The sequence below is a fragment of the Oncorhynchus kisutch genome, linkage group LG29, assembly GCF_002021735.2.
Source record: "Oncorhynchus kisutch isolate 150728-3 linkage group LG29, Okis_V2, whole genome shotgun sequence".
NCBI lineage: Eukaryota > Metazoa > Chordata > Actinopteri > Salmoniformes > Salmonidae > Oncorhynchus > Oncorhynchus kisutch.
The window spans coordinates 4,859,142-4,884,364 of record NC_034202.2 but is presented as its reverse complement, the minus strand read 5'-3'; the positions used below and the strand labels follow the sequence as shown (position 1 = coordinate 4,884,364).

Sequence of the window (25,223 nt, the reverse complement as noted above, 5' to 3'; positions counted from 1 at the left end):
ATGCATGTTAACATTAGAAGCCTCCTCCCTATTCACTGCTATTCACTCCCTATTCACTCCTTGTTCTATTCACTGCTTTAGCACATTCTGCCAACCCGGATGTTCTAGCTGTGTCTGAATCCTGGCTTATCAAGACCACCAAAAATTCTGAAATTTTAATCCCAAACTACAACATTTTCAGACAAGATAGAACTGCCAAAGGGGGCGGTGTTGCAATCTACTGCAAAGATAGCCTGCAGAGTTCTGTCCTTCTATCCAGGTCTGTACCCAAACAATTTGAACTTCTACTTTTAAAAATCCACCTCTCTAAAAACAAGTCTCTCACCGTTGCCGCCTGCTATAGACCACCCTCTGCCCCCAGCTGTGATCTGGACACCATATGTGAACTGATTGCCCCCCATCTATCTTCAGAGCTCGTGCTGCTAGGCGACCTAAACTGGAACATGCTTAACACCCCAGCCATCCTACAATCTAAACTTGATGCCCTCAATCTCACACAAATTATCAATGAACCTACCAGGTACCTCCCCAAAGCCTTAAACACGGGCACCCTCATAGATATCATCCTAAACAACTTGCCCTCTAAATACACCTCTGCTGTCTTCAACCAAGATCTCAGGGATCACTGCCTCATTGCCTGCATCCGTAATGGGTCAGCGGTCAAACGACCTCCACTCATCACTGTCAAACGCTCCCTGAAACACTTCAGCGAGCAGGCCTTTCTAATCGACCTGGCCGGGGTATCCTGGAAGGATATTGATCTCATCCCGTCAGTAGAGGATGCCTGGATATTTTTTTAAATGCCTTCCTAACCATCTTAAATAAACATGCCCCATTCAAGAAATTTAGAACCAGGAACAGATATAGCCCTTGGTTCTCCCCAGACCTGACTGCCCTTAACCAACACAAAAACATCCTATGGCATTCTGCATTAGCATCGAACAGCCCCCGTGATATGTAGCTGTTCAGGGAAGCTAGAAACCATTATACACAGGCAGTTAGAAAAGCCAAGGCTAGCTTTTTCAAGAAGAAATTTGCTTCCTGCAACACTAACTCAAAAAAGTTCTGGGACAGTGTAAAGTCCATGGAGAATAAGAACACCTCCTCCCAGCTGCCCACTGCACTGAAGATAGGAAACACTGTCACCACTGATAAATCCACCATAATTGAGAATTTCAATAAGCATTTTTCTACGGCTGATTGTCTAGCCCGGCATGCTTTCCACCTGGCTACTCCTACCCCGGTCAACAGCACTGCATCCCCCACAGCAACTCGCCCAAGCCTTCCCCATTTATCCTTCTCCCAAATCTGTTCAGCTGATGTCCTGAAAGAGCTGCAAAATCTGGACCCCTACAAATCAGCCGGGCTAGACAATCTGGACCCTTTCTTTCTAAAATTATCTGCCAAAATTGTTGCCACCCCTATTACTAGCCTGTTCAACCTCTCTTTCGTGTTGTCTGAGATTCCCAAAGATTGGAAAGCAGCTGCGGTCATCCCCCTCTTCAAAGGGGGGGACACTCTTGACCCAAACTGCTACAGACCTATATCTATCCTACCATGCCTTTCTAAGGTCTTCGAAAGCCAAGTCAACAAACAGATTACCGACCATTTCGAATCTCACCATACCTTCTCTGCTATGCAATCTGGTTTCAGAGCTGGTCATGGGTGCACCTCAGCCACGCTCAAGGTCCTAAACGATATCTTAACCGCCATCGATAAGAAACATTACTGTGCAGCCGTATTCATTGATCTGGCCAAGGCTTTCGACACTGTCAATCACCACATCCTCATCGGCAGACTCGACAGCCTTGGTTTCTCAAATGATTGCCTCGCCTGGTTCACCAACTACTTCTCTGATAGAGTTCAGTGTGTCAAATCGGAGGGTCTGCTGTCCGGACCTCTGGCAGTCCCTATGGGGGTGCCACAGGGTTCAATTCTTGGACCGACTCTCTTCTCTGTATACATCAATGAGGTCGCTCTTGCTGCTGGTGAGTCTCTGATCCACCTCTACGCAGACGACACCATTCTGTATACTTCTGGCCCTTCTTTGGACACTGTGTTAACAACCCTCCAGGCAAGCTTCAATGCCATACAACTCTCCTTCCGTGGCCTCCAATTGCTCTTAAATACAAGTAAAACTAAATGCATGCTCTTCAACCGATCGCTACCTGCACCTGCCCGCCTGTCCAACATCACTACTCTGGACGGCTCTGACTTAGAATACGTGGACTACAAATACCTAGGTGTCTGGTTAGACTGTAAACTCTCCTTCCAGACCCATATCAAACATCTCCAATCCAATGTGAAATCTAGAATTGGCTTCCTATTTCGCAACAAAGCATCCTTCACTCATGCTGCCAAACATACCCTTGTAAAACTGACCATCCTACCAATCCTCGACTTTGGCGATGTCATTTACAAAATAGCCTCCAATACCCTACTCAACAAATTGGATGCAGTCTATCACAGTGCAATCCGTTTTGTCACCAAAGCCCCATATACTACCCACCATTGCGACCTGTACGCTCTCGTTGGCTGGCCCTCGCTTCATACTTGTCGCCAAACCCACTGGCTCCATGTCATCTACAAGACCCTGCTAGGTAAAGTCCCCCCTTATCTCAGCTCGCTGGTCACCATAGCATCTCCCACCTGTAGCACACGCTCCAGCAGGTATATCTCTCTAGTCACCCCCAAAACCAATTTTTGCTTTGGCCGCCTCTCCTTCCAGTTCTCTGCTGCCAATGACTGGAACGAACTACAAAAATCTCTGAAACTGGAAACACATCTCCATCACTAGCTTTAAGCACCAACTGTCAGAGCAGCTCACAGATTACTGCACCTGTACATAGCCCACCTATAATTTAGCCCAAACAACTACCTCTTTCCCTACTGTATTTAATTAATTTATTTATTTTGCTCCTTTGCACCCCATTATTTTTATTTCTACTTTGCACATTCTTCCATTGCAAATCTACCATTCCAGTGTTTTACTTGCTATATTGGATCTACTTTGCCAATATGGCCTTTTTCTGCCTTTACCTCCCTTATCTCACCTCATTTGCTCACATCGTATATAGACTTGTTTATACTGTATTATTGACTGTATGTTTGTTTTCCTCCATGTGTAACTCTGTGTCGTTGTATGTGTCGAACTGCTTTGCTTTATCTTGGCCAGGTCGCAATTGTAAATGAGAACTTGTTCTCAACTAGCCTACCTGGTTAAATAAAGGTGAAATAAAATACAAATGTAAAATAAAGTACTGTGAGTATCCATGCATTTACTTACGTCCAAAGATTGTCCAAAGATTTCTCAAACGCAAATGTGTAAGTGTGTTCCTGTGTATGTGTGTGCGTGTGTGTGTGTAGGGGTCCTCACCTCATCTGATGAGCCATTCTCCACTCGAAAGCGGCCCGCTCTCTGTATGGCTCCATCTGCATCACTGGAGATCAGCTAGAGGGGAAGGAGGGAGGGAGGGAGAAAGAGAGAGAGACAGAGAAAGAGAGCGAAAGACAGAAAGAGACAGAGAAAGATAGACAGAAGGAGACAGAGAGAGACAGGGAGAGACAGAGAGAGACAGGGAGAGACAGAGACAGAGAGAGACGGATACAGAGAGAGAGACAGAAAGACAGGGACAGAGAGAGAAAGAGACAAAGAGACAGAAAGACAGAAATAGAGAAAGAAAGAGAGAGACAGAGAGAGAGAAGAGAAGAGAAAGAGACAGAAATACAGAGACAGAGAGACATAGAGAGAGAGAGAGACAGAGACAGACAGACAGACAGACAGACAGACAGACAGACAGACAGACAGACAGACAGACAGACAGACAGACAGACAGACAGACAGACAGACAGACAGACAGACAGACAGACAATGAGACAGAGAGACAAAGAGACAGACAGACAGAGAGAGAGAGAGAAAGAGACAGACAGAGACAGACAGAGACAGACAGACAGACAGACAGAGAGAGACAGACAGAGAGAGACAGACAGAAATAGACAGACATAGACAGACAGAGACAGACAGAGAGAGAGAGACAGACAGAGAGAGAGACAGACAGAAATAGACAGAGAGACAGATAGACGGAGAGAGTCACAGAGACAGATAGACAGAGAGAGACACACAGAGAGAGACAGAGAGACAGAGAGGGAGATGCATGAATTAGGCCAATATCCACTAATAAATACATCTAAAAAAACAGCAATTAAGTTTTGGAAACATCTCAAATACAGGGACCCCCTCTCATACCATTACCAAGCCCTGCAATGCTGAGCAAAGAAAAGAGTCCCCTTATCCAACTGTTCCTGGGACTGAGTTCACCAACCTGTTCTACTAACACACTGAAGCCTCAGTCCCCTCATCCAGCTGTTCCTGGGACTGAGTTCACCAACCTGTTCTACTAACACACTGAAGTCTCAGGACCAGAACATCCAATCAATCAGAATAAACCAAATTACAACACAGTCAAAACAAAGCTACATTACTTATTGGGAAACACAAGCACAAAGCAAAATGCAGTGCTATCTGACCCTAAATCGACAGTACACCGTGGCTAAATATTTGATGATGGTTACTGATCAAAACCTCAGAAAACCTTAACAAAGTATAGGCTCAGTGAGCACAGCCTTGCCATTGAGAGGGGCAGACACAGGAAAACCTGGATCCCTGTCGAGGAAAGGCTGTGCAACCACTGCACAACACCAGAACAGAGCTGCATTTCCTGACAAAATGTCAAAAATATAAAACAACGAGAGTGTCATTTCCACAAATTTGATGTGAGTAGGCTACCCTTCCTGTTGGGGGAGGATGCAGAGAGCTGTGGGTTGGCAGCGCACTACATTGCTGCCTGCCATAAGATGAGGGACAGTGTCTGACAGACCAATCAACCTGGATATGTCCTCTACTGTATGCTTATTGTTATTGTTCAATATATGGTTATTTTGACCCTTGGTTGTTGTTGTTACTGTTGTCCCGGTGACAGCAGAACCTTTTGACCCTTTTTGGCCCGTTATTGTTGTTACTGTTATTGTTGTTACTGTTGTCCCGGTGACAATTTTGATTCTTATTATTTTCACATTGTAAATATCCAAAGCAAGCTTTGCTATAAAACACTGCAAGCAATACTTAAAGCTCACACAATGTCCCATTCCATATACCACAGGGACAGAGAAAGAGGGAGAGAGAAAAAAAGAGAGGAAGGGAGTAATAGGTCAGACACATTAACATGAGACCATAAACTACGCAGAACAATAAAGAGGAACATATGACAGCAATCATTTACATTTGCCAACAATAGCAGCTAGCGGCTAGCTAAAGAGAAACTGCAAAGCATAGGCGAACAGAGGCTAACTGACCTTTGAGATTACTGCAAGGGCTCTGACAAAAATTCAGGTTTATAGGGCAGTGCCTACAGTATATTTCTCTAGCCCTATCCCTCAGCAGATTACCGAACAAGTTGTGTTGTGACCGCTTGTTGTTTTTCAATTTCTGGATTTCCTCTTTAAGGGGGCAACATTAATAAACACTATCAGACAAAAAAAGACTAATCATGAGTTAATGAGTAATACGCATGCTTTTCCATGGCCAGTTCCCGGGACACAGATTAAGCCTAGTCCTGGACTAAAAAGCATGCTCGATGGATGACCTCTGTGTTGGGGAAATTTCATCCGATTGCACTTTGTGGACAATGTGCCATTTAAAGATGGACACTCCCCCCAAAGTTTGATGACGAGTTGGTTATTTGAATCAACTGTGTAGTGCTAGGGCAGAACTAAAACGTGCACCCAGGGGGGCCCCCAAAACCGAGTTTGGGAAACCCTGGTATAGAGAATCATTGTACCATCTAAACTGCTATGTAATATCGTTTCCATAATCAAAAATCGTAATTTCAGCTGTTTGAAGCTGGTGTACAAAACTGAAAGTAAAAAAGCCACGCTAAAACTAGATTTAAGAATGGGAAGCATAGAAATAGAGCACATAGAACAAATCTACCACTTCTTAGACTTGCTCTCAATGAGACTGAAAATTAGCCATAGTAATTCCTCCTCTTCCTCCTTGGTGTTGATGTCTGGTGTTCTTGGTAATAAAATAATGATGCGTGTATGTGTATCTTTGAATATGTCTATGAGTTTGCGCGCCTGTATGCGTGTGTGTAAATGTGTCTCTCTATATTTGTGTGTGTTCACTACTCTCCATCGACAGATAAAGAGGAAGTAGCAATGATGCCAGTATCACTGTCCCTCGATCACCCTGACATCTCTTCTCACAGTGGAAACATGACATCCCTCTCTCCTCTCCTCCCCCATCTTCTACATTCATCCCCCTTGCCCCTCAGACCGCACAATGCCTGGTTGCCTGGCAACCCAACACAGAACCTCTCGTCTTCCCCCTCTTCTTGGTTGCTCTTTTCCTCCTCCGTATCCTCCATGATCCCCCTCTCCTCTGTTGCTCTGTTTCCTCTTAGCTGTCACTCTATGCTCACTTTCTCCATCTCTCTTCACCCCTTCCTCTGTTGCTCTGTTTCCTCTTAGCTGTCACTCTATGCTCACTTTCTCCATCTGTCTTCACCCCTTCCTCTGTTGCTCTGTTTCCTCTTAGTTGTCACTCTATGCTCACTTTCTCCATCTCTCTTCACCCCTTCCTCTGTTGCTCTGTTTCCTCTTAGCTGTCACTCTATGCTCACTTTCTCCATCTGTCTTCACCCCTTCCTCTGTTGCTCTGTTTCCTCTTAGCTGTCACTCTATGCTCACTTTCTCCATCTGTCTTCACCCCTTCCTCTGTTGCTCTGTTTCCTCTTAGCTGTCACTCTATGCTCACTTTCTCCATCTGTCTTCACCCCTTCGTCTGTTGCTCTGTTTCCTCTTAGCTGTCACTCTATGCTCACTTTCTCCATCTGTCTTCACCCCTTCCTCTGTTGCTCTGTTTCCTCTTAGCTGTCACTCTATGCTCACTTTCTCCATCTGTCTTCACCCCTTCCTCTGTTGCTCTGTTTTCTCTTAGCTGTCACTCTATGCTCACTTTCTCCATCTGTCTTCACCCCTTCCTCTGGTGCTCTGTTTCCTCTTAGCTGTCACTCTATGCTCACTTTCTCCATCTGTCTTCACCCCTTCCTCTGTTGCTCTGTTTCCTCTTAGCTGTCACTCTATGCTCACTTTCTCCATCTGTCTTCACCCCTTCCTCTGTTGCTGTTTCCTCTTAGCTGTCACTCTATGCTCACTTTCTCCATCTGTCTTCACCCCTTCCTCTGTTGCTCTGTTTCCTCTTAGCTGTCACTCTATGCTCACTTTCTCCATCTCTCTTCACCCCTTCCTCTGTTGCTCTGTTTCCTCTTAGCTGTCACTCTATGCTCACTTTCTCCATCTGTCTTCACCCCTTCCTCTGTTGCTCTGTTTCCTCTTAGCTGTCACTCTATGCTCACTTTCTCCATCTGTCTTCACCCCTTCCTCTGTTTCTCTGTTTCCTCTTAGCTGTCACTCTATGCTCACTTTCTCCATCTGTCTTCACCCCTTCCTCTGTTGCTCTGTTTCCTCTTAGCTGTCACTCTATGCTCACTTTCTCCATCTGTCTTCACCCCTTCCTCTGTTGCTCTGTTTCCTCTTAGCTGTCACTCTATGCTCACTTTCTCCATCTGTCTTCACCCTTTCCTCTGTTGCTCTGTTTCCTCTTAGCTGTCACTCTATGCTCACTTTCTCCATCTGTCTTCACCCCTTCCTCTGTTGCTCTGTTCACACTTGCATCTTTCAACGTCTTCTCCATCTCTCTCCCCCAGTCTCCCTCTTTCCTCTCCTCTCTCTTCTGTCATTCTCTGACCAATAAAGGGTTGTTTTCTGCAAAAGTGTCACAAAACGCAGCACAGTTCTGGCGCACCGGACTCTTTCTGCAGGCATTATGTGTGTGTTCTGCAGCAGATGGTCTGTAATGGTTAGATGGAGCCAAAAAGAAGACAGGAAGTCCAGGAACATGTGAGTGTGAGAGTGTGTGTGCATGGGGTTTGGGGATCATGCGGTCCAAGCAGCTTTCAATGTCTATAATTCCACGCTGCACTGCACCTCTAAGATACTAGGAAATTGTATCCACTCTTACACACCATATGTCAGGGCTATTTAACTACAGTATATTCTTACATGGCCAGATTTGAAAAAGGTTATTTACAGGGGGGCCAGGCATTTTCTACATGGGACTACTCTGCCTAAGACCGGTATAAAAAACAATGCACAAACAATATTAATGTTATCAAAAGAAAATGTTAAGTGTTTTAACATTCGCCTGATTCAGTGCATCAAATAATGGAACACATTTGTACTTACAGTGCATCCGGAAAATATTCAGACCCCTTGACTTTTTCCATATTCTGTTATGTTACAGCCTTATTCTAAAATGGATGACATCGTTTTTTCCCTCACCAATCTACACACAATACCCCCTAATGAGAAAGCAAAAACAGGTTATTGATTTTTTAACAAATTTATAAAAAAAAATTTTTTTAAATATGACAAGAATTTTCTCTCCCCCCGCATCAGTACAGAACGGGTCCCTATAACAAACTGCACCACCTCAAATCTCGTTGCAATGTTAGCATTCAGTTTATCTAAAAACTTCAACATCATAGACTGAGTGATCTGTAGTGATCTGTACATTCAACATGCACGGCACTTACACACATGACTGATGATTGGCTGAAAGAATTTGATGATAAAAAGACTGGGAACTGTTTTGTTAGACTTCAATTTGCATTTTGACAATATTGATCATAGTCTGCTGCTGGAAAAACGTAAGTGTTATGGCTTTATACCCCCTGCCATCCAAGATGGCGTAGCAGTAAGTCGTCCTGTCGTGTCGTGTCCCTGTATATTTTGTTTATATTTTGTTTATTTTTCGTTTTTTACATATTTTTCGTTTTTTACATAGCTATCCCTTTAAAAACATTTTGCTAAACCTAAGCTTCCAAATACGCTGGATCTTCACAACTAGCTATCTAGCTAAACTGCAACCCTGGATGATTACCCCTGGCTAGCGTTTCCACCCACTTAGCTTGAAGCTAGCCCGGCCTGCGCTACCACCGTAGCATACTCCTGAGCTACAATACCCGGGCCCACGACCGGTCTATCGATGTCACCGCATGAAGAGGAATAAACAGACTCACCCCATCGCGACGTCCCCCAAAGGCTAACTCTCTAGCCCTCGCTATCTCCCTGCTTGCTAATTCGGCCTGCTAACTGCTAGCTTGTCCAGCTCCGGTCCGCTAACTGCTACCTTGTCTAGCCCGGGCCTACAAACTGTTAGCTTGCTAGCACAGGCCTGCTAACCGCCTGAATCGCCGCGTCCCAAACGCCCACCGGACCCATATTTACTTTCTATCTCTTTTGACTTTTAATTTGTTTATACCTTCCGGAAACCTGCCTCACCCAATGTGATACGGAATCGCGATTATTTTTTATTTATTTTTAGAACACACTCAAGAACCTCCAGAAGCTAACCAGCTAACTAGCTACAAGCTATTTAGTCATTGTTCGTTTTTTTAACCTGGATAACACTCGCCAGTCCAGCTTCCCTTCCCCATCCACCGCTGCCCCCTGGACACTGATCTCTTGGCTACATAGCTGATGCACGCTGGACTGTCCATAAATCACGGTACTCCATTCTGCTTGTTTGTTTTATCTGTTGGCCCCGTTGCCTAGTCTACGCCATTTTACCTGCTGTTGTTGTGCTAGCTGATTAGCTGTTGTCTCACCTACTGTTTTAGCTAGCTTTCCCAATTCAACACCTGTGATTACTGTATGCCTCGCTGTATGTCTCTCTCAAATGTCAATATGCCTTGTATACTGTTGTTCAGGTTAGTTATCATTGTTTTAGTTCACAATGGAGCCCCTAGTTCCACTCTTCATACCCCTGATAACTCCTTTGTCCCACCTCCCACACATGCGGTGACCTCACCCATTACTACCAGCATGTCCAGAGATACAACCTCTCTCATCATCACCCAGTGCCTGGGCTTACCTCCGCTGTACCCGCACCCCACCATACCCCTGTCTGCGCATTATGCCCTGAATATATTCTACCATGCCCAGAAACCTGCTCCTCTTATTCTCTGTCCCCAACGCTCTAGGCGACCAGTTTTGATAGCCTTTAGCCGCACCCTCATACTACTCCTTCTCTGCTCCGCGGGTGATGTGGAGGTAAACCCAGGCCCTGCATGTCCCCAGGCACCCTCATTTGTTGACTTCTGTGTTCGAAAAAGCCTTGGTTTCATGCATGTCAACATCAGAAGCCTCCTCCCTAAGTTTGTCTTACTCACTGCTTTAGCACACTCTGCTAACCCTGATGTCCTTGCTGTGTCTGAATCCTGGCTCAGGAAGGCCACCAAAAATTCAGAGATTTCCATACCCAACTATAACATCTTCCGTCAAGATAGAACTGCCAAAGGGGGAGGAGTTGCAGTTTACTGCAGAGATGGCCTGCAAAGTAATGTCATACTTTCCAGGTCCATACCCAAACAGTTCGAACTACTAATTTTGAAAATTACTCTCTCCAGAAATAAGTCTCTCACGGTTGCCGCCTGCTACCGACCCCCCTCAGCTCCCAGCTGTGCCCTGGACACCATTTGTGAATTGATCGCCCCCCATCTAGCTTCAGAGTTTGTTCTGTTAGGTGACCTAAACTGGGATATGCTTAACACCCCGCCAGTCCTACAATCTAAGCTAGATGCCCTCAATCTCACACAAATCATCAAGGAACCCACCAGGTACAACCCTAACTCTGTAAACAAGGGCACCCTCATAGACGTCATCCTGACCAACTGGCCCTCCAAATACACCTCCGCTGTCTTCAACCAGGATCTCAGCGATCACTGCCTCATTGCCTGTATCCGCTACGGAGCCGCAGTCAAACGACCACCCCTCATCACTGTCAAACGCTCCCTAAAACACTTCTGTGAGCAGGCCTTTCTAATCGACCTGGCCCGGGTATCCTGGAAGGACATTGACCTCATCCCGTCAGTTGAGGATGCCTGGTCATTCTTTAAAAGTAACTTCCTCACCATTTTAGATAAGCATGCTCCGTTCAAAAAATGCAGAACTAAGAACAGATACAGCCCTTGGTTCACCCCAGACCTGACTGCCCTCGACCAGCACAAAAACATCCTGTGGCGGACTGCAATAGCATCGAATAGTCCCCGTGATATGCAACTGTTCAGGGAAGTCCGGAACCAATACACGCAGTCAGTCAGGAAAGCTAAGGCCATCTTCTTCAGGCAGAAGTTTGCATCCTGTAGCTCCAACTCCAAAAAGTTCTGGGACACTGTGAAGTCCATGGAGAACAAGAGCACCTCCTCCCAGCTGCCCACTGCACTGAGGCTAGGTAACACGGTCACCACTGATAAATCCATGATTATCGAAAACTTCAATAAGCATTTCTCAACGGCTGGCCATGCCTTCCGCCTGGCTACTTCAACCTCGGCCAACAGCTCCGCCCCCCCCGCAGCTCCTCGCCCAAGCCTCTCCAGGTTCTCCTTTACCCAAATCCAGATAGCAGATGTTCTGAAAGAGCTGCAAAACCTGGACCCGTACAAATCAGCTGGGCTTGACAATCTGGACCCTCTATTTCTGAAACTATCTGCCACCATTGTCGCAACCCCTATTACCAGCCTGTTCAACCTCTCTTTCATCTCGTCTGAGATCCCCAAGGATTGGAAAGCTGCCGCAGTCATCCCCCTCTTCAAAGGGGGAGACACCCTGGACCCAAACTGTTACAGACCTATATCCATCCTGCCCTGCCTATCTAAGGTCTTCGAAAGCCAAGTCAACAAACAGGTCACTGACCATCTCGAATCCCACCGTACCTTCTCCGCTGTGCAATCTGGTTTCCGAGCCGGTCATGGGTGCACCTCAGCCACACTCAAGGTACTAAACGACATCATAACCGCCATCGATAAAAGACAGTACTGTGCAGCCGTCTTCATCGACCTCGCCAAGGCTTTCGACTCTGTCAATCACCATATTCTTATCGGCAGACTCAGTAGCCTCGGTTTTTCGGATGACTGCCTTGCCTGGTTCACCAATTACTTTGCAGACAGAGTTCAGTGTGTCAAATCGGAGGGCATGCTGTCCGGTCCTCTGGCAGTCTCTATGGGGGTGCCACAGGGTTCAATTCTCGGGCCGACTCTTTTCTCTGTGTATATCAATGATGTTGCTCTTGCTGCGGGCGATTCCCTGATCCACCTCTACGCAGACGACACCATTCTATATACTTTCGGCCCGTCTTTGGACACTGTGCTATCTAACCTCCAAACAAGCTTCAATGCCATACAACACTCCTTCCGTGGCCTCCAACTGCTCTTAAACGCTAGTAAAACCAAATGCATGCTTTTCAACCGGTCGCTGCCTGCACCTGCATGCCCGACTAGCATCACCACCCTGGATGGTTCCGACCTAGAATATGTGGACGTCTATAAGTACCTAGGTGTCTGGCTAGACTGCAAACTCTCCTTCCAGACTCATATCAAACATCTCCAATCGAAAATCAAATCAAGAGTCGGCTTTCTATTCCGCAACAAAGCCTCCTTCACTCAAGCCGCCAAGCTTACCCTAGTAAAACTGACTATCCTACCGATCCTCGACTTCGGCGATGTCATCTACAAAATGGCTTCCAACACTCTACTCAGCAAACTGGATGCAGTCTATCACAGTGCCATCCGTTTTGTCACTAAAGCACCTTATACTACCCACCACTGCGACTTGTATGCTCTAGTCGGCTGGCCCTCGCTACATATTCGTCGCCAGACCCACTGGCTCCAGGTCATCTACAAGTCTATGCTAGGTAAAGCTCCGCCTTATCTCAGCTCACTGGTCACGATGGCAACACCCATCCGTAGCACGCGCTCCAGCAGGTGTATCTCACTGATCATCCCTAAAGCCAACACCTCATTTGGCCGCCTTTCGTTCCAGTACTCTGCTGCCTGTGACTGGAACGAATTGCAAAAATCGCTGAAGTTGGAGACTTTCATCTCCCTCACCAACTTCAAACATCAGCTATCTGAGCAGCTAACCGATCGCTGCAGCTGTACATAGTCTATTGGTAAATAGCCCACCCTTTTCACCTACCTCATCCCCGTACTGTTTTTATTTATTTACTTTTCTGCTCTTCTGCACACCAATATCTCTACCTGTACATGACCATCTGATCTTTTATCACTCCAGTGTTAATCTGCAAAATTGTAATTATTTGCCTACCTCCTCATGCCTTTTGCACACATTGTATATAGACCCCCCCTTCGTTTTCTACTGTGTTATTGACTTGTTAATTGTTTACTCCATGTGTAACTCTTTGTTGTATGCTCACACTGCTATGCTTTATCTTGGCCAGGTCGCAGTTGCAAATGAGAACTTGTTCTCAACTAGCCTACCTGGTTAAATAAAGGTGAAATAAAAAATAAAAATAAATAAATATATTGTGGAAAAAGAGTCACCTGTCTAACAGAACACAGAGGGTGTTCTTTAATGGGAACCTCACCAACATAATCCAGTTAGAATCAGGCATTCCCCAGGGCAGCTGTCTAGGCCCCTTATTTTTTTCAATCTTTACTTTGCTTTGAGTAAAGCCAGTGTGTCTACTGTATGTATGCGGATGACACAACACTATACACGTCAGCTACTACAGCGAGTGAAATCACTGCAACACTTAATCAAGAGCTGCAGTCAGTTTCAGAATGGGTGGCAAGAAATAATTTAGTCCTAAATATTTAAAAAACTTATTGCATTTTATTTGAGACAAATCATTCACTATACCCTAAACCTCAACTAAATCTTGTAATGAATAATGTGGTAATTGAGCAAGTTTAGATAACTGTCATGGTCAAAACATGTTGATGCAACAGTAGCCAAGATGAGGAGAAGTCTGTCCATAATAAAGCGCTGCTCTGCCTTCTTAACAACACTATCAACAAGGCAGGTCCTACAGGCCCTGGTGATGCAAGCAGTAGAATCAGATTTTAAAAACAGATAAACAAATACACCTTATGTACAGTACAGTGGGGACTTTGAAGAAACACACACACATATACACACACACACAAGCTAACTCCTTGCACACACGTACACATGGATTTTGTATTGTAGATACAGTATGTGGTAGTATAGTAGTGGCCTGAGGACACACACTTAATATGTTGTGAAAAGGGTTATGAAATGTAATGTCATGTAATATTTTTTATTGTATATCATTGCCTTAATTTTGCTGGACCTCAGGAAGAGTAGCTGCTGCCTTGATCATTAATAAATACAAAGTGTAGGGAAATGGAGCATTTTGTTTGCGTGTATTAGGGATGTTTTGTTTGGCTTCAAATCAAAGGAGAAAATAACACATTTATTTTGAAAATAATTCTGTTTCACAATCATGTCATTAACTGTTTTATCCCTCTCCTCATCAAGCATTTTCGCTAGATATGATGCTCAGCAGACTACGAAACAAGCGATGTTGCAGTCTAGATGTTGATCGGATAAAGTTTATGATAGCCATAACTGAGTCAAATCACGCTCTGGTGTTTCAGGCAGTGTAGTGATCTCATCTGCAGTGAAAGAGCCGATAGGCAGGCAGACAGACCCCATACCCCTGTTGGCAGCTCTGATTGGTATGTTGGCACTTAATGGGTGGGACTATGGGACAACAGATTCTCCAATTGTAGAATATTGAACAAGGGCTGCCATAGCCCTGCCATATGTAATGGAATTAACATAGCAATGTGCATTAGGCCATGTACATTCCATTCCAGTGACTGCAGGTTTGTGTGTGTGTGTATAACATATCTGTTACCAAACGTTAAATCTGTACTGTTCTTCAAGCAAATGTGTTTTTGTAAAATGTTCAGTGGAAATTGTTTAAAGTAGTCATTGTGCATAGAGTTGTAATGGTTTGTTTAACTTTGCAATCATTGGTTTTTGTTTGACATACATTTGTTTGGCATCTCTGTGTTTATTTGAATAGGAGCATGTGTTTTTAATATTTGTGTGTGAATCTGTATGTGTGCATGTGTGCGTCTACAGTGGCAAGAAAAAGTATGTGAACCCTTTGGAATTACCTGGATTGGACACTGCTGTCCCAAAAAACATTGCTGCATGTCTAACGTTTGCAAGGAACACACAACACAATGTGTGGAGAACAAGGAACACACAACACAATGTGTGGAGAACAAGGAACACACAACACAATGTGTGGAGAACAAGGAACACACAACACAATGTGTGGAGAACAAGGAACACACAACACAATGTGTGGAGAACAAGGAACACACAACACAATGTGTGGAGAACAAGGAACACACAACACAATGTGTGGAGAACAAAAAAGGCACAGGATACCAACATCAGACTTATCCCAACTGTAAAGTATGGTGGAGGGAGCATCATGGTTTGGGGCTGCTTTAGGACCTGGACAGCTTGCTATCATCAATGGAAACAGTAAAGAAGATGCCACTGCTACAAAACCGCAATAAAAAAGCCAGACTACGGTTTCCAACTGCACTTTTTGGAGAAATGTCCTCTGGTCTGATGAAACAAAAATAGAACTGACATTTTACAGGAGAATGTAAGGCTGTCTGCCAATTGAAGGTCAACAGAAGTTAGGTGATGCAACAGGACAATGACCCAAAACACAGAACAGAATGGCTTCAACAGAAGAAAATACACCTTCTGGAGTGGCCCAGCCAGAGTCCTGACCTCAACCCAATTGAGATAATGTGGCATGACCTCAAGAGAGTGGTTCACTCCAGATATCCCAAGAATATTGCTGAGTTTTGTAAAGAGGAATGGTCCAAGGGTTCACATACTTTTCCCACGCTGCACTGTGAATGCTTACATGGTGTACAATAAAGACTTGAAAAATGTATAATTGTTTGTGTGTTATTAGTTTAAACAGACTGTCTATTGTTGTGATCAGATCAAATTTGATGGAAAATGTATGCAGAAATTCAGGTAATTCCGAAGGGTTCACATACTTTTTCTTGCCACTGTATGTGTGTGTGTTCCTCTCAGGAAAGTGATGTCCCTGGTAGAGATCCCTCAGACAGTATATTTAGACAAATACTTTCTCTCCATGGGAATATTTCTCTCTGACCACAACTTGTGTGTGCGTGCTTGTATATACAGTTCAAGTCGGAAGTGTACATACACCTAGGTTGGAGTCATTAAAACTCGTTTTTCAACTACTCCAAATGTATTGTCAACAAACTATAGTTTTGGTAATTCGTTTAGGACATCTACTTTGTGCATGATACAAGTAATTTTTCCAACAATTGTTTACAGACAGATTATTTCACTTATCATTCACTGTATCACAATTCCAGTGGGTCAGAAGTTCACATCCACTAAGTTGACTGTGCCTTTAAACAGCTTGGAAAATTCCAGAAAATGATGTCCTTACTTTAAAAGCTTCTGATAGGCTAATTGACATAATTTGAGTCAATTGGAGGTGTACCTGTGGATGTATTTCAAGGCCTACCTTCAAACTCACCATGGGACCACGCAGTCGTCAGACCGCTAAGGAAGGTGACGAGTTCTGTCTCCTAGAGATGAACATACTTTGGTGCGAAAAGTGCAAAGCACTCCCAGAACAACAGCAAAGGACCTTGTGAAAATGCTGGAGGAAACCGGTACAACATTTTCTATATCCACAGTAAAAATGAGTCCTATATCAACATAACCTGAAAGGCCGCACAGTAAGGAAGATGCCACTGCTCCAAAACCGCCATAAAAAAGCCAGACTACGGTTTGCAACTGCACTTTTTGGAGAAATGTCCTCTGGTCTGATGAAACAAAAATAGAACTGTTTGGCCTTTTAATGACCATCGTTATGTTGAGGAAAAAGGGGAATGCTTGCAAGCCAAAGAACACCATCCCAACCGTGAAGCACGGGGGTGGCAGCATGTTGTGGTGGTGCTTTGCTGCAGGAGGGACTGGTGCACTTCACAAAATAGATGGCATCATGGGGACGGAAAATTATGTGGATATATTGAAGCAACATCTCAAGACATCAGTCAGGAAGTTAAAGCTTGGTCGAGAATGGGTCCTTCCAAATGGACAATGACTCCAAGCATAGTTCCAAAGTGGTGGCAAAATGGCTTAAAGACAACAAAGTCAAGGTATTGGAGTGGCCATCACAAAGCCCTGACCTCAATCCCATAGAAAATGTGTGGCCAGAACTGAACAAGTATGTACAAGCAAGGAGGCCTACAAACCTGACTTAGTTACACCAGCTCTGTCAGGAGGAATGGGACAATGACCCAACTTATTGTGGGAAGCTTGTGGAAGGCTACCCGAAGCCTTTGGCCCAAGTTAAACAATTTAAAGGCAATGCTACCAAATACTAATCCGACCCGCTGGGAATGTGATGAAAGAAATAAAACATCCTCTCTACTATTATTCTGACATTTCACATTTTAAAATAAAGTGGTGGTCCTAACTGACCTAAGACAGATCATTTTTACTAGGATTAAAATGTCAGGAATTGTGAAAAACTGAGTTCAAATGTATTTGGCTAAGGTGTATGTAACCTCCCGACGTCAGTGTGTGATTGTGGACATGTCTGTGTGTTATCTGTGTGTGTCAGTAGTGTGGAATCCTGTCTGGTTGTGTGTGTGTGTGAGTGATGAATGGGGAGTGAAGATCTTAGTGGTGCTCTCTCATCTCTTCTCTCCTCCTGCAACATTAACTGTCCAATCGCAGGATAATGGAGGGAAAACCAATGCAGCGTGCAGGGAGAGCACCGCACCATCTCTTCTCTGAGTGTGATTGAGTGAGTGAGTGAGTAGTACGTGTATGAATCGGTAATTGTGTGTGTGTGAGTGACGCATATACACCGGCTTCTAAATCATGCAACAGAAGAATGGCAGAGGAGGAAAATCCTGCACTCTCATAATTCCCTGTGGACCTGCTGTGTGTTCGATTCAGAGTAGGATGGAGGGAGGGAAGAGGGGTGGAAGCAGGGGAGCCCTCCCTGCTACACTTTTGAAAACATCCAACCACTGCAAGAGATGGGTAGATAGTGAAAAAGAGACAGAAAGCGAGAAAGAGAAGAAAAAGAGAGAGGAGAGAGGAGAAAAAGTAAGAGGAGAGAGAAAGAGAGGAGTGAAAGAGAGAGGAGAGAGAGAGAAAAATTTGCGAAAGAGAGAGAAGAGAGAAAGAGAGGAGAGAAAGTGGAGAAAAAGAGGCGAAAAAGAGAGCGAGAGAAGAAAAGGAGAGAAAGAGAGAGGGGTGCATGAAAAGAGAGAGTGACATATACAAAAAATAACTGGACAGAGAGAGAGATGGGGGGCACCAGGCAAGAGAAAGAGGCGCATAATAAGCAGAATGATAAAAGAATAATAGCTGTCTATACAGTGGGTAACCCCATGGGTGAGAGTGCAAGGATTATTGGGAGCCTGCGTGGACACACACACACAAACAGAGTAGACCACTTAAATAGCTCCCATTTTGGGACGCGGCTCAAACATTTCACAAACACAATTGAGCCCTCAGTGTACTAAGAGGAGCTGATTTCCCCCTAGGTCTGCAGGAGAGAAGAGAGGACTGCAGTGGTGATAGAGATGGAAGGGGGGAGGGAGGGAAGGAGGGAGGGGGAGTTGTTGAGAGGGGGAGATTGAGTGAGGGAGAGAGAGAGAGATAGAGAGGAAGGGATGGAGAGAGGGGATGAGACCGAGAGAATAAGAGTTGAGCTCTTCTCGGGTCCAAGATGTTGGACCAGGACCCGAATAGATCTGAGGTAAATCCGGTACGGACGCAAATTAATCCGATCATTTAAAAAAAGGGGGGGGCGGGCAGGACGTGAACTGACCAGAGAACAATCAGACCCGATGACAACCAGACCGAGTGACCAAAAAAACATGTGAAACAAGACCTGACCCAGACCCGAGGGAAAAGTTTGACTATTGGACTGCTCGGGTCCCGGGTCAGGTCTGCGGGTGGACCCATGAAGACCACTAGATGAAAGGGAGTGGAAAAGAGAAAAAGGAAGGGAGGAGGGACAGAGAATAAATCAATGCTATTGTGACTGCTGATGGATAATTGATCTCAGAGTGGTTGTTTATGCACACTTACGCGGGTCAGTAGAGAGAGAGAGAGAGACAGCAACAGTAAGACAACAGGTGCTATTGACAGACAAAAGACGAGCAGAGATTTCCCATTTAGTCTAGCGCCTAAGCTACACACCACTGTCTCTCCTCACAATGGTCAATCTACACAATACATACTGCATTTGCAACTAGATTGCACATCTTTTTACATTTTCCTACATTTTTGAATCATGTCGTTCAGTGCATAGGGATACGCAGATACAGTGATCAACCTTACAGTGATCAAATTGTCCTGTATGGATGACTAGAGGACTACACGGTTCTAAAAAAGAAATGTATTGAGTTGTGCATTTGTCCAAGCACACAGTATACACAGCATATTCTGTACATATGAAATGTCAGATGTCAACATTCACCTGGAGTTGAGTTTACCCAAAGTTTAAAGCAGGTGCGGTTGCTGTGCAGAGGTCAGAGGGCAAGAGGGTGGGGGGGGTGAGCCAGTGGTTTGATTTATTAGGATCCCCATTAGCTGATGCCAATGGTGACAGCTAGTCTTACTGGGGTTCGATAGATAACAAAAAAAACATTACAGACAATTTACATACAATTTAAAACATTAGCATGTAGTGTGTGTCTGTGTGCATCTATCAGACACATACATGTCAGTACATACACACGAGTTGGTCACATGGGGAGAGACGTTGTGCGGTGAGGTGTTGCTTTATTTGTTTTTTTAAACAAGGTTTGCTGTGCACTTGCGATACATAAGATGGAAGGGAGTTCCATGCACTCGTGGCTCTGTATGATACTGTACGATTCCTTGAATTTGTTCTGGACCTGGGGACTGTGAAAAGACCCATGGTGGCATGTCTGGTGGGGTAAGTGTGTGTGTCAGTGATGTGTCCAAGTTCACTATGCAAAGAACTTGGAATTTCCAACACATTAATGTTTCTTATAAAAACAGGAAGTTACACAGTCAGTCTTTCCTCAACTCTTAGTCAAAATAGACTGACAGCATAGTATTAATATAGGCCTTCTGATTACAATGAAGAGCAAGATGTGCCTCTCTGTTCTGGGCCAGCTGCAGCTTAACTAGGTCTTTCTTTGCAGCACTTGACCATATCTTGATTATTGTCCAGTCATAAGATCAAACTAGAGCCTGCAGGACTTGCTTTGTGGAGTGTGGTGTCAAAAAAGCAGGGCATCTTCATGGTACGGGCAGACCTCTCCCCATACACAGCTAACTAGGTAACCATTCCACATTGGCTACAAAGGCATACACTCATACGGTACAGTGTTCATGTGTGTGTGTGTGTGTGTGAGAGATGATGTGTGTGTATGTTGTTAATCGGGGCCCTATGTGTGCTGACAGACTATGGCAGAGAGTTTAATGGTGGTAGCTTTCCTGAAAACTCTACAGTATATGGAGGGGTTATGAGAAGGTTATAGAGATTGGATAAGGAGGTTATGGAGGTTGAGAGGGGTGTAGGGGGGCTGACAGGCAATGTGTAAGAATCACATGGTGGATGCTGAAGAAAGGACAGCTCTACTCCAAACCTGTCTGTTTGTGTCTAGGCCTGCCAGACTTTTGACTGGCCTGTCACATCTCATTCCCTTCCAACTGAGGTGGGTCTATGCGCGTGTGCGTGTGCGTGTGCGTGTGCGTGTGCGTGTGCATGCATGTGTGTGTGTTTTTGCCTTCAATGAAGCTGGTCAAATAAACAATATAAAAAAGAAAGAAATAGTCAGTAATAAATGTGAAGTGATGTTCTGACCTTTGGTTTGGGAAACGTTTCTAAATGGTCTCTACATGAATGAGCAGGTCTGGATCAAACTGAAGGCCTTTCATTCAGGCTGGGGAGAGATAAATGCTAAGCTGCTCATATGCTTAGTCTTCCTGGGAATAAGTGTGTGTCCACGTGCACATACACAATTTACAGAGCTTTACATGAAGAGAGACACCAAAGCATCTGCCTCCCTCCCTCTCCCTCTCCCTCTCCCTCTCCTTCTCTCTCTTTCCTGCCAGTAGCAATTCCATCCAAAGCAGTTCAAAGCCTGATTGTGTCATGTACAAAGCCAAAGCAGTTCAAAGCCTGATTGTGTAATGTACAAAGCCAAAGCAGTTCAAAGCCTGATTGTGTAATGTACAAAGCCAAAGCAGTTCAAAGCCTGATTGTGTAATGTACAAAGCCAAAGCAGTTCAAAGCCTGATTGTGTAATGTACAAAGCCAAAGCAGTTCAAAGCCTGATTGTGTAATGTACAAAGCCAAAGCAGTTCAAAGCCTGATTGTGTAATGTACAAAGCCAAAGCAGTTCAAAGCCTGATTGTGTAATGTACAAAGCCAAAGCAGTTCAAAGCCTGATTGTGTAATGTACAAAGCCAAAGCAGTTCAAAGCCTGATTGTGTAATGTACAAAGCCAAAGCAGTTCAAAGCCTGATTGTGTAATGTACAAAGCCAAAGCAGTTCAAAGCCTGATTGTGTAATGTACAAAGCCAAAGCAATTCAAAGCCTGATTGTGTAATGTACAAAGCCAAAGCAGTTCAAAGCCTGATTGTGTAATGTACAAAGCCAAAGCAGTTCAAAGCCTGATTGTGTAATGTACAAAGCCAAAGCAGTTCAAAGCCTGATTGTGTAATGTACAAAGCCAAAGCAGTTCAAAGCCTGATTGTGTAATGTACAAAGCCAAAGCAGTTCAAAGCCTGATTGTGTAATGTACAAAGCCAAAGCAGTTCAAAGCCTGATTGTGTAATGTACAAAGCCAAAGCAGTTCAAAGCCTGATTGTGTAATGTACAAAGCCAAAGCAGTTCAAAGCCTGATTGTGTAATGTACAAAGCCAAAGCAGTTCAAAGCCTGATTGTGTAATGTACAAAGCCAAAGCAGTTCAAAGCCTGATTGTGTAATGTACAAAGCCAAAGCAGTTCAAAGCCTGATTGTGTAATGTACAAAGCCAAAGCAGTTCAAAGCCTGATTGTGTCATGTACAAAGCCAAAGCAGGAGATAATTAAACTCACCCAAACCTGGCAGTCTTTGATAAAACCATCACAAATTGAATTGACAACAAATTAAGCAAATAGCATTTAATACAAAGACCCACAGATGAAAAACAAATAAGAGGAGAATAGAATGAGGAAATGCTTTTGACTCCTTGGTCCTCACTGCCCCTCAGGCTATGGCATGATGCCACACCCACACCCTTGACCGTGCCTCCCCCTCCTCCTCCCACACAAACAGTATTGGTTTTTCAGACCTGGAAAGTTACTCTCTCTCACTCTCTCTCTCGCCATCCATCTGGCTTCCTCACTCTCCTTGTCTCTTTCTCTATCTTTCAGGTGAATCAGCCCTGTGTGCGTGCGTGCATGTCTGTATGCACACGTGTGTGTGTGTGTGAGTGATTCATCAGGTCCTGTTTGTTGGTTGGTATTGATTCTGGTTACTCCGGGGTATATTTATGTGAATTCAACTTCCTCCTTTGTCTTTATCTCTTCTCCCTGTAATGAGGGACCCCTCAGGCACAGTGTAACGCTTGGTCTGCTTACACACGCTCTCTCTCTCTCAGCAGTGGTGAGTGGTGTATGGTCCTAGGAGGCCTTGTCTGCCTAATAACTGGGGCTGCACTACAGACATAGAGGTCATATTCCCTCTTGCACAGAATAGACAACCTTGCCTAATGGACTTTCCTGTACAGGCCAAGAAGACTGTGTCTGCGTTCCAAACGGTGCTGCAGTTACACACTAGAACAGGGTTCCCCAATAGGCGGCTTATTAAAAGACAAATCTGCTCAGAAAACTTGGGGGGCCAAATAAAATCACCCGCGGGCGAAGTCTCCCCAAGTCTTCTGTTTTGTTATCTATTTTAGATGAGTTATGTTGTTGGACATAAACTGGAAATGACCAGTAAATCAACTCAACGTTATTTTAATTTAGGAAATCTGTTACACTCTTAGAAGAAAGGGTTCCAAAGGGGTTATCCTGCTGTCCCCATAGGAGAGCCCTTTTTGTTCCAGGTAGAACCCTTTCATGTAGTAATATGCTACATGTACTACATGGAACCAAAAAGGGTTCTACCTGGAACCAAAAAGGGTTCTACATGCATCCAAAAAGGGTTCTTCAAAGGGTTCGTCCCATGGCCCCTGTACTACTGGGGATCCCTGCACTACTGGGGGTCCCTGCACTAGACACTAGAGAAAAGTTCAACCCTAGATACTCATATAATATGCACTGCAATGCACTGTACATGCCAAGTAGACTGTAGCTGCATACCAAACGGTATGTTTAAACATGTCAAAAGTTCAGTTCATCCCTATACTATATAATATGCAGTTCCAAAACACAATTATGCAACAGCATCTCTGGATGGACTCCAGTATGTGCTTGCTTGGGTGGATAGTGGATGCACTCATGCATAAAATAATGTGCTACATACAGTCAATGGCCTTCTAGGCATCACTGAACTGGATCATTACCACCAAACCGGGACTGTCTTGTCTCATTGCGCACACCTGGTTCCCATTCCCCCTGATTAGTATGTGTATATATGTGCCCTCTTTTCCCCATTGTCCTGGTTGATTATTATTCCATGCCTGTTGGTCTTGTGAGCACCAGTGCTCTGTTGTATCGGCTTGCGTGTAAACCTCTATAAAAAATACACGGGACAAGACCCGTAATAACAAGTGCACCCCGAGCTCTTTGTTTGGGTTACAGACATAAATATATAAATATATATATATGCCTTGTTTTGGGCTTCGTCATCATCATGTTCCAGACGTACTCTATTTTGGGTAGAGAAATAAAACAAACTATTTTCATATTCGTGTGCCTGTCTCCTATCATTGGATGCATTGCTGTTTTTTTTGGTTGTGTTTTGGATTATTTTGCCCAATAGAAATGAATGTTAAATAATGTATTGTGTCATTTTTTTGTCACTTTTATTGTAAATAAGAATAGAATTTCTAAACACTATAGTTTCTAAACACTATCACATCCAGCCGTGACTGGGAGTCCAATAGGGTGGCGCACAATTGGCCCAGCGTCGTTCGGGTTTGGTCGGGGTAGGCCGTCATTGTAAATAAGAATTTGTTCTTGCCTAGTTAAATAAAATAAAAAATACATTAATGTGGATGCTACAATGATTATGATAATCCTGAATGAATCGTGAATACTGATGAGTGAGAAAGTTAGACGCACAAATATACCCCCCAAATTGTTTTTTACCTCCCCTGTTGTTGTAATGCTGAGAGGATAGCATGTCTTGGGGGTATTTGTGGGTCTGAAACTTTCATTACTTTAATACACATAAGTGAATTTGTCCCAATACCTTTTGTCCCCTAAAATGGTGGGACTATTAACAAAAAGTGCTCTAATTTCTAAACCGATATGGATAAAAATGCCCTCAAATTAAAGCAGGACAGTATGCACTTTAACCTCATAGTCATCGTATAATTTCAAATACAACGTGCTAGAGTATACAGAGCAAAAATAAATAAATAATAACTGTCCCAACACTTTTGGAGCTCACTGTATACTATCTAAGGAGTCCCTGAGTACACCAAGATGGACATAGAGAGGTAGGAGGTGAAGGTATGAATCCAGGTTTTCTCAGCCATAGAAATGTAATAAAAGTGTCCATTCTAGTAATTATATTTCTATGTTCTCCGTCTTCTGTTAGAGCTGAATTGTCACACAGTTGAATGATTGTGTTACATTTTTGTACACTATTTTCTTGTGTTTTTTATTTATTTCACCTTTATTTAACCAGGTAGACTAGTTGAGAACAAGTTCTCATTTGCAACTGCGACCTGGCCAAGATAAAGCATAGCAGTGTGAACAGACAACACAGAGTTACACATGGAGTAAACAATTAACAAGTCAATAACACAGTAGAAAAAAAAAGGGGGAGTCTATATTTTTATCACCAAAGCCCCATATACTACCCACCATTGCGACCTGTACGCTCTCGTTGGCTGGCCCTCGCTTCATACTCGTCGCCAAACCCACTGGCTCCATGTCATCTACAAGACCCTGCTAGGTAAAGTCCCCCCTTATCTCAGCTCGCTGGTCACCATAGCATCTCCCACCTGTAGCACACGCTCCAGCAGGTATATCTCTCTAGTCACCCCCAAAACCAATTCTTTCTTTGGCCGCCTCTCCTTCCAGTTCTCTGCTGCCA

General features: G+C 44.2%; 1 protein-coding gene across 6 annotated transcripts in view; it reads right to left on the bottom strand.

The window, feature by feature from the left end:
- The window catches only part of LOC109897270 (GTPase-activating Rap/Ran-GAP domain-like protein 3), a 173,786-nt gene that overhangs the window by 66,118 nt on the left and 82,445 nt on the right, over positions 1–25,223 (bottom strand). For all 6 annotated transcript variants that reach the window (XM_031808992.1, XM_031808996.1, XM_031808993.1 and 3 more), the window contains exon 3: positions 3,377–3,451. In XM_031808992.1, coding sequence (XP_031664852.1) covers positions 3,377–3,451 — 75 coding nt within the window. The remainder of the gene's footprint in view (positions 1–3,376; positions 3,452–25,223) is intronic.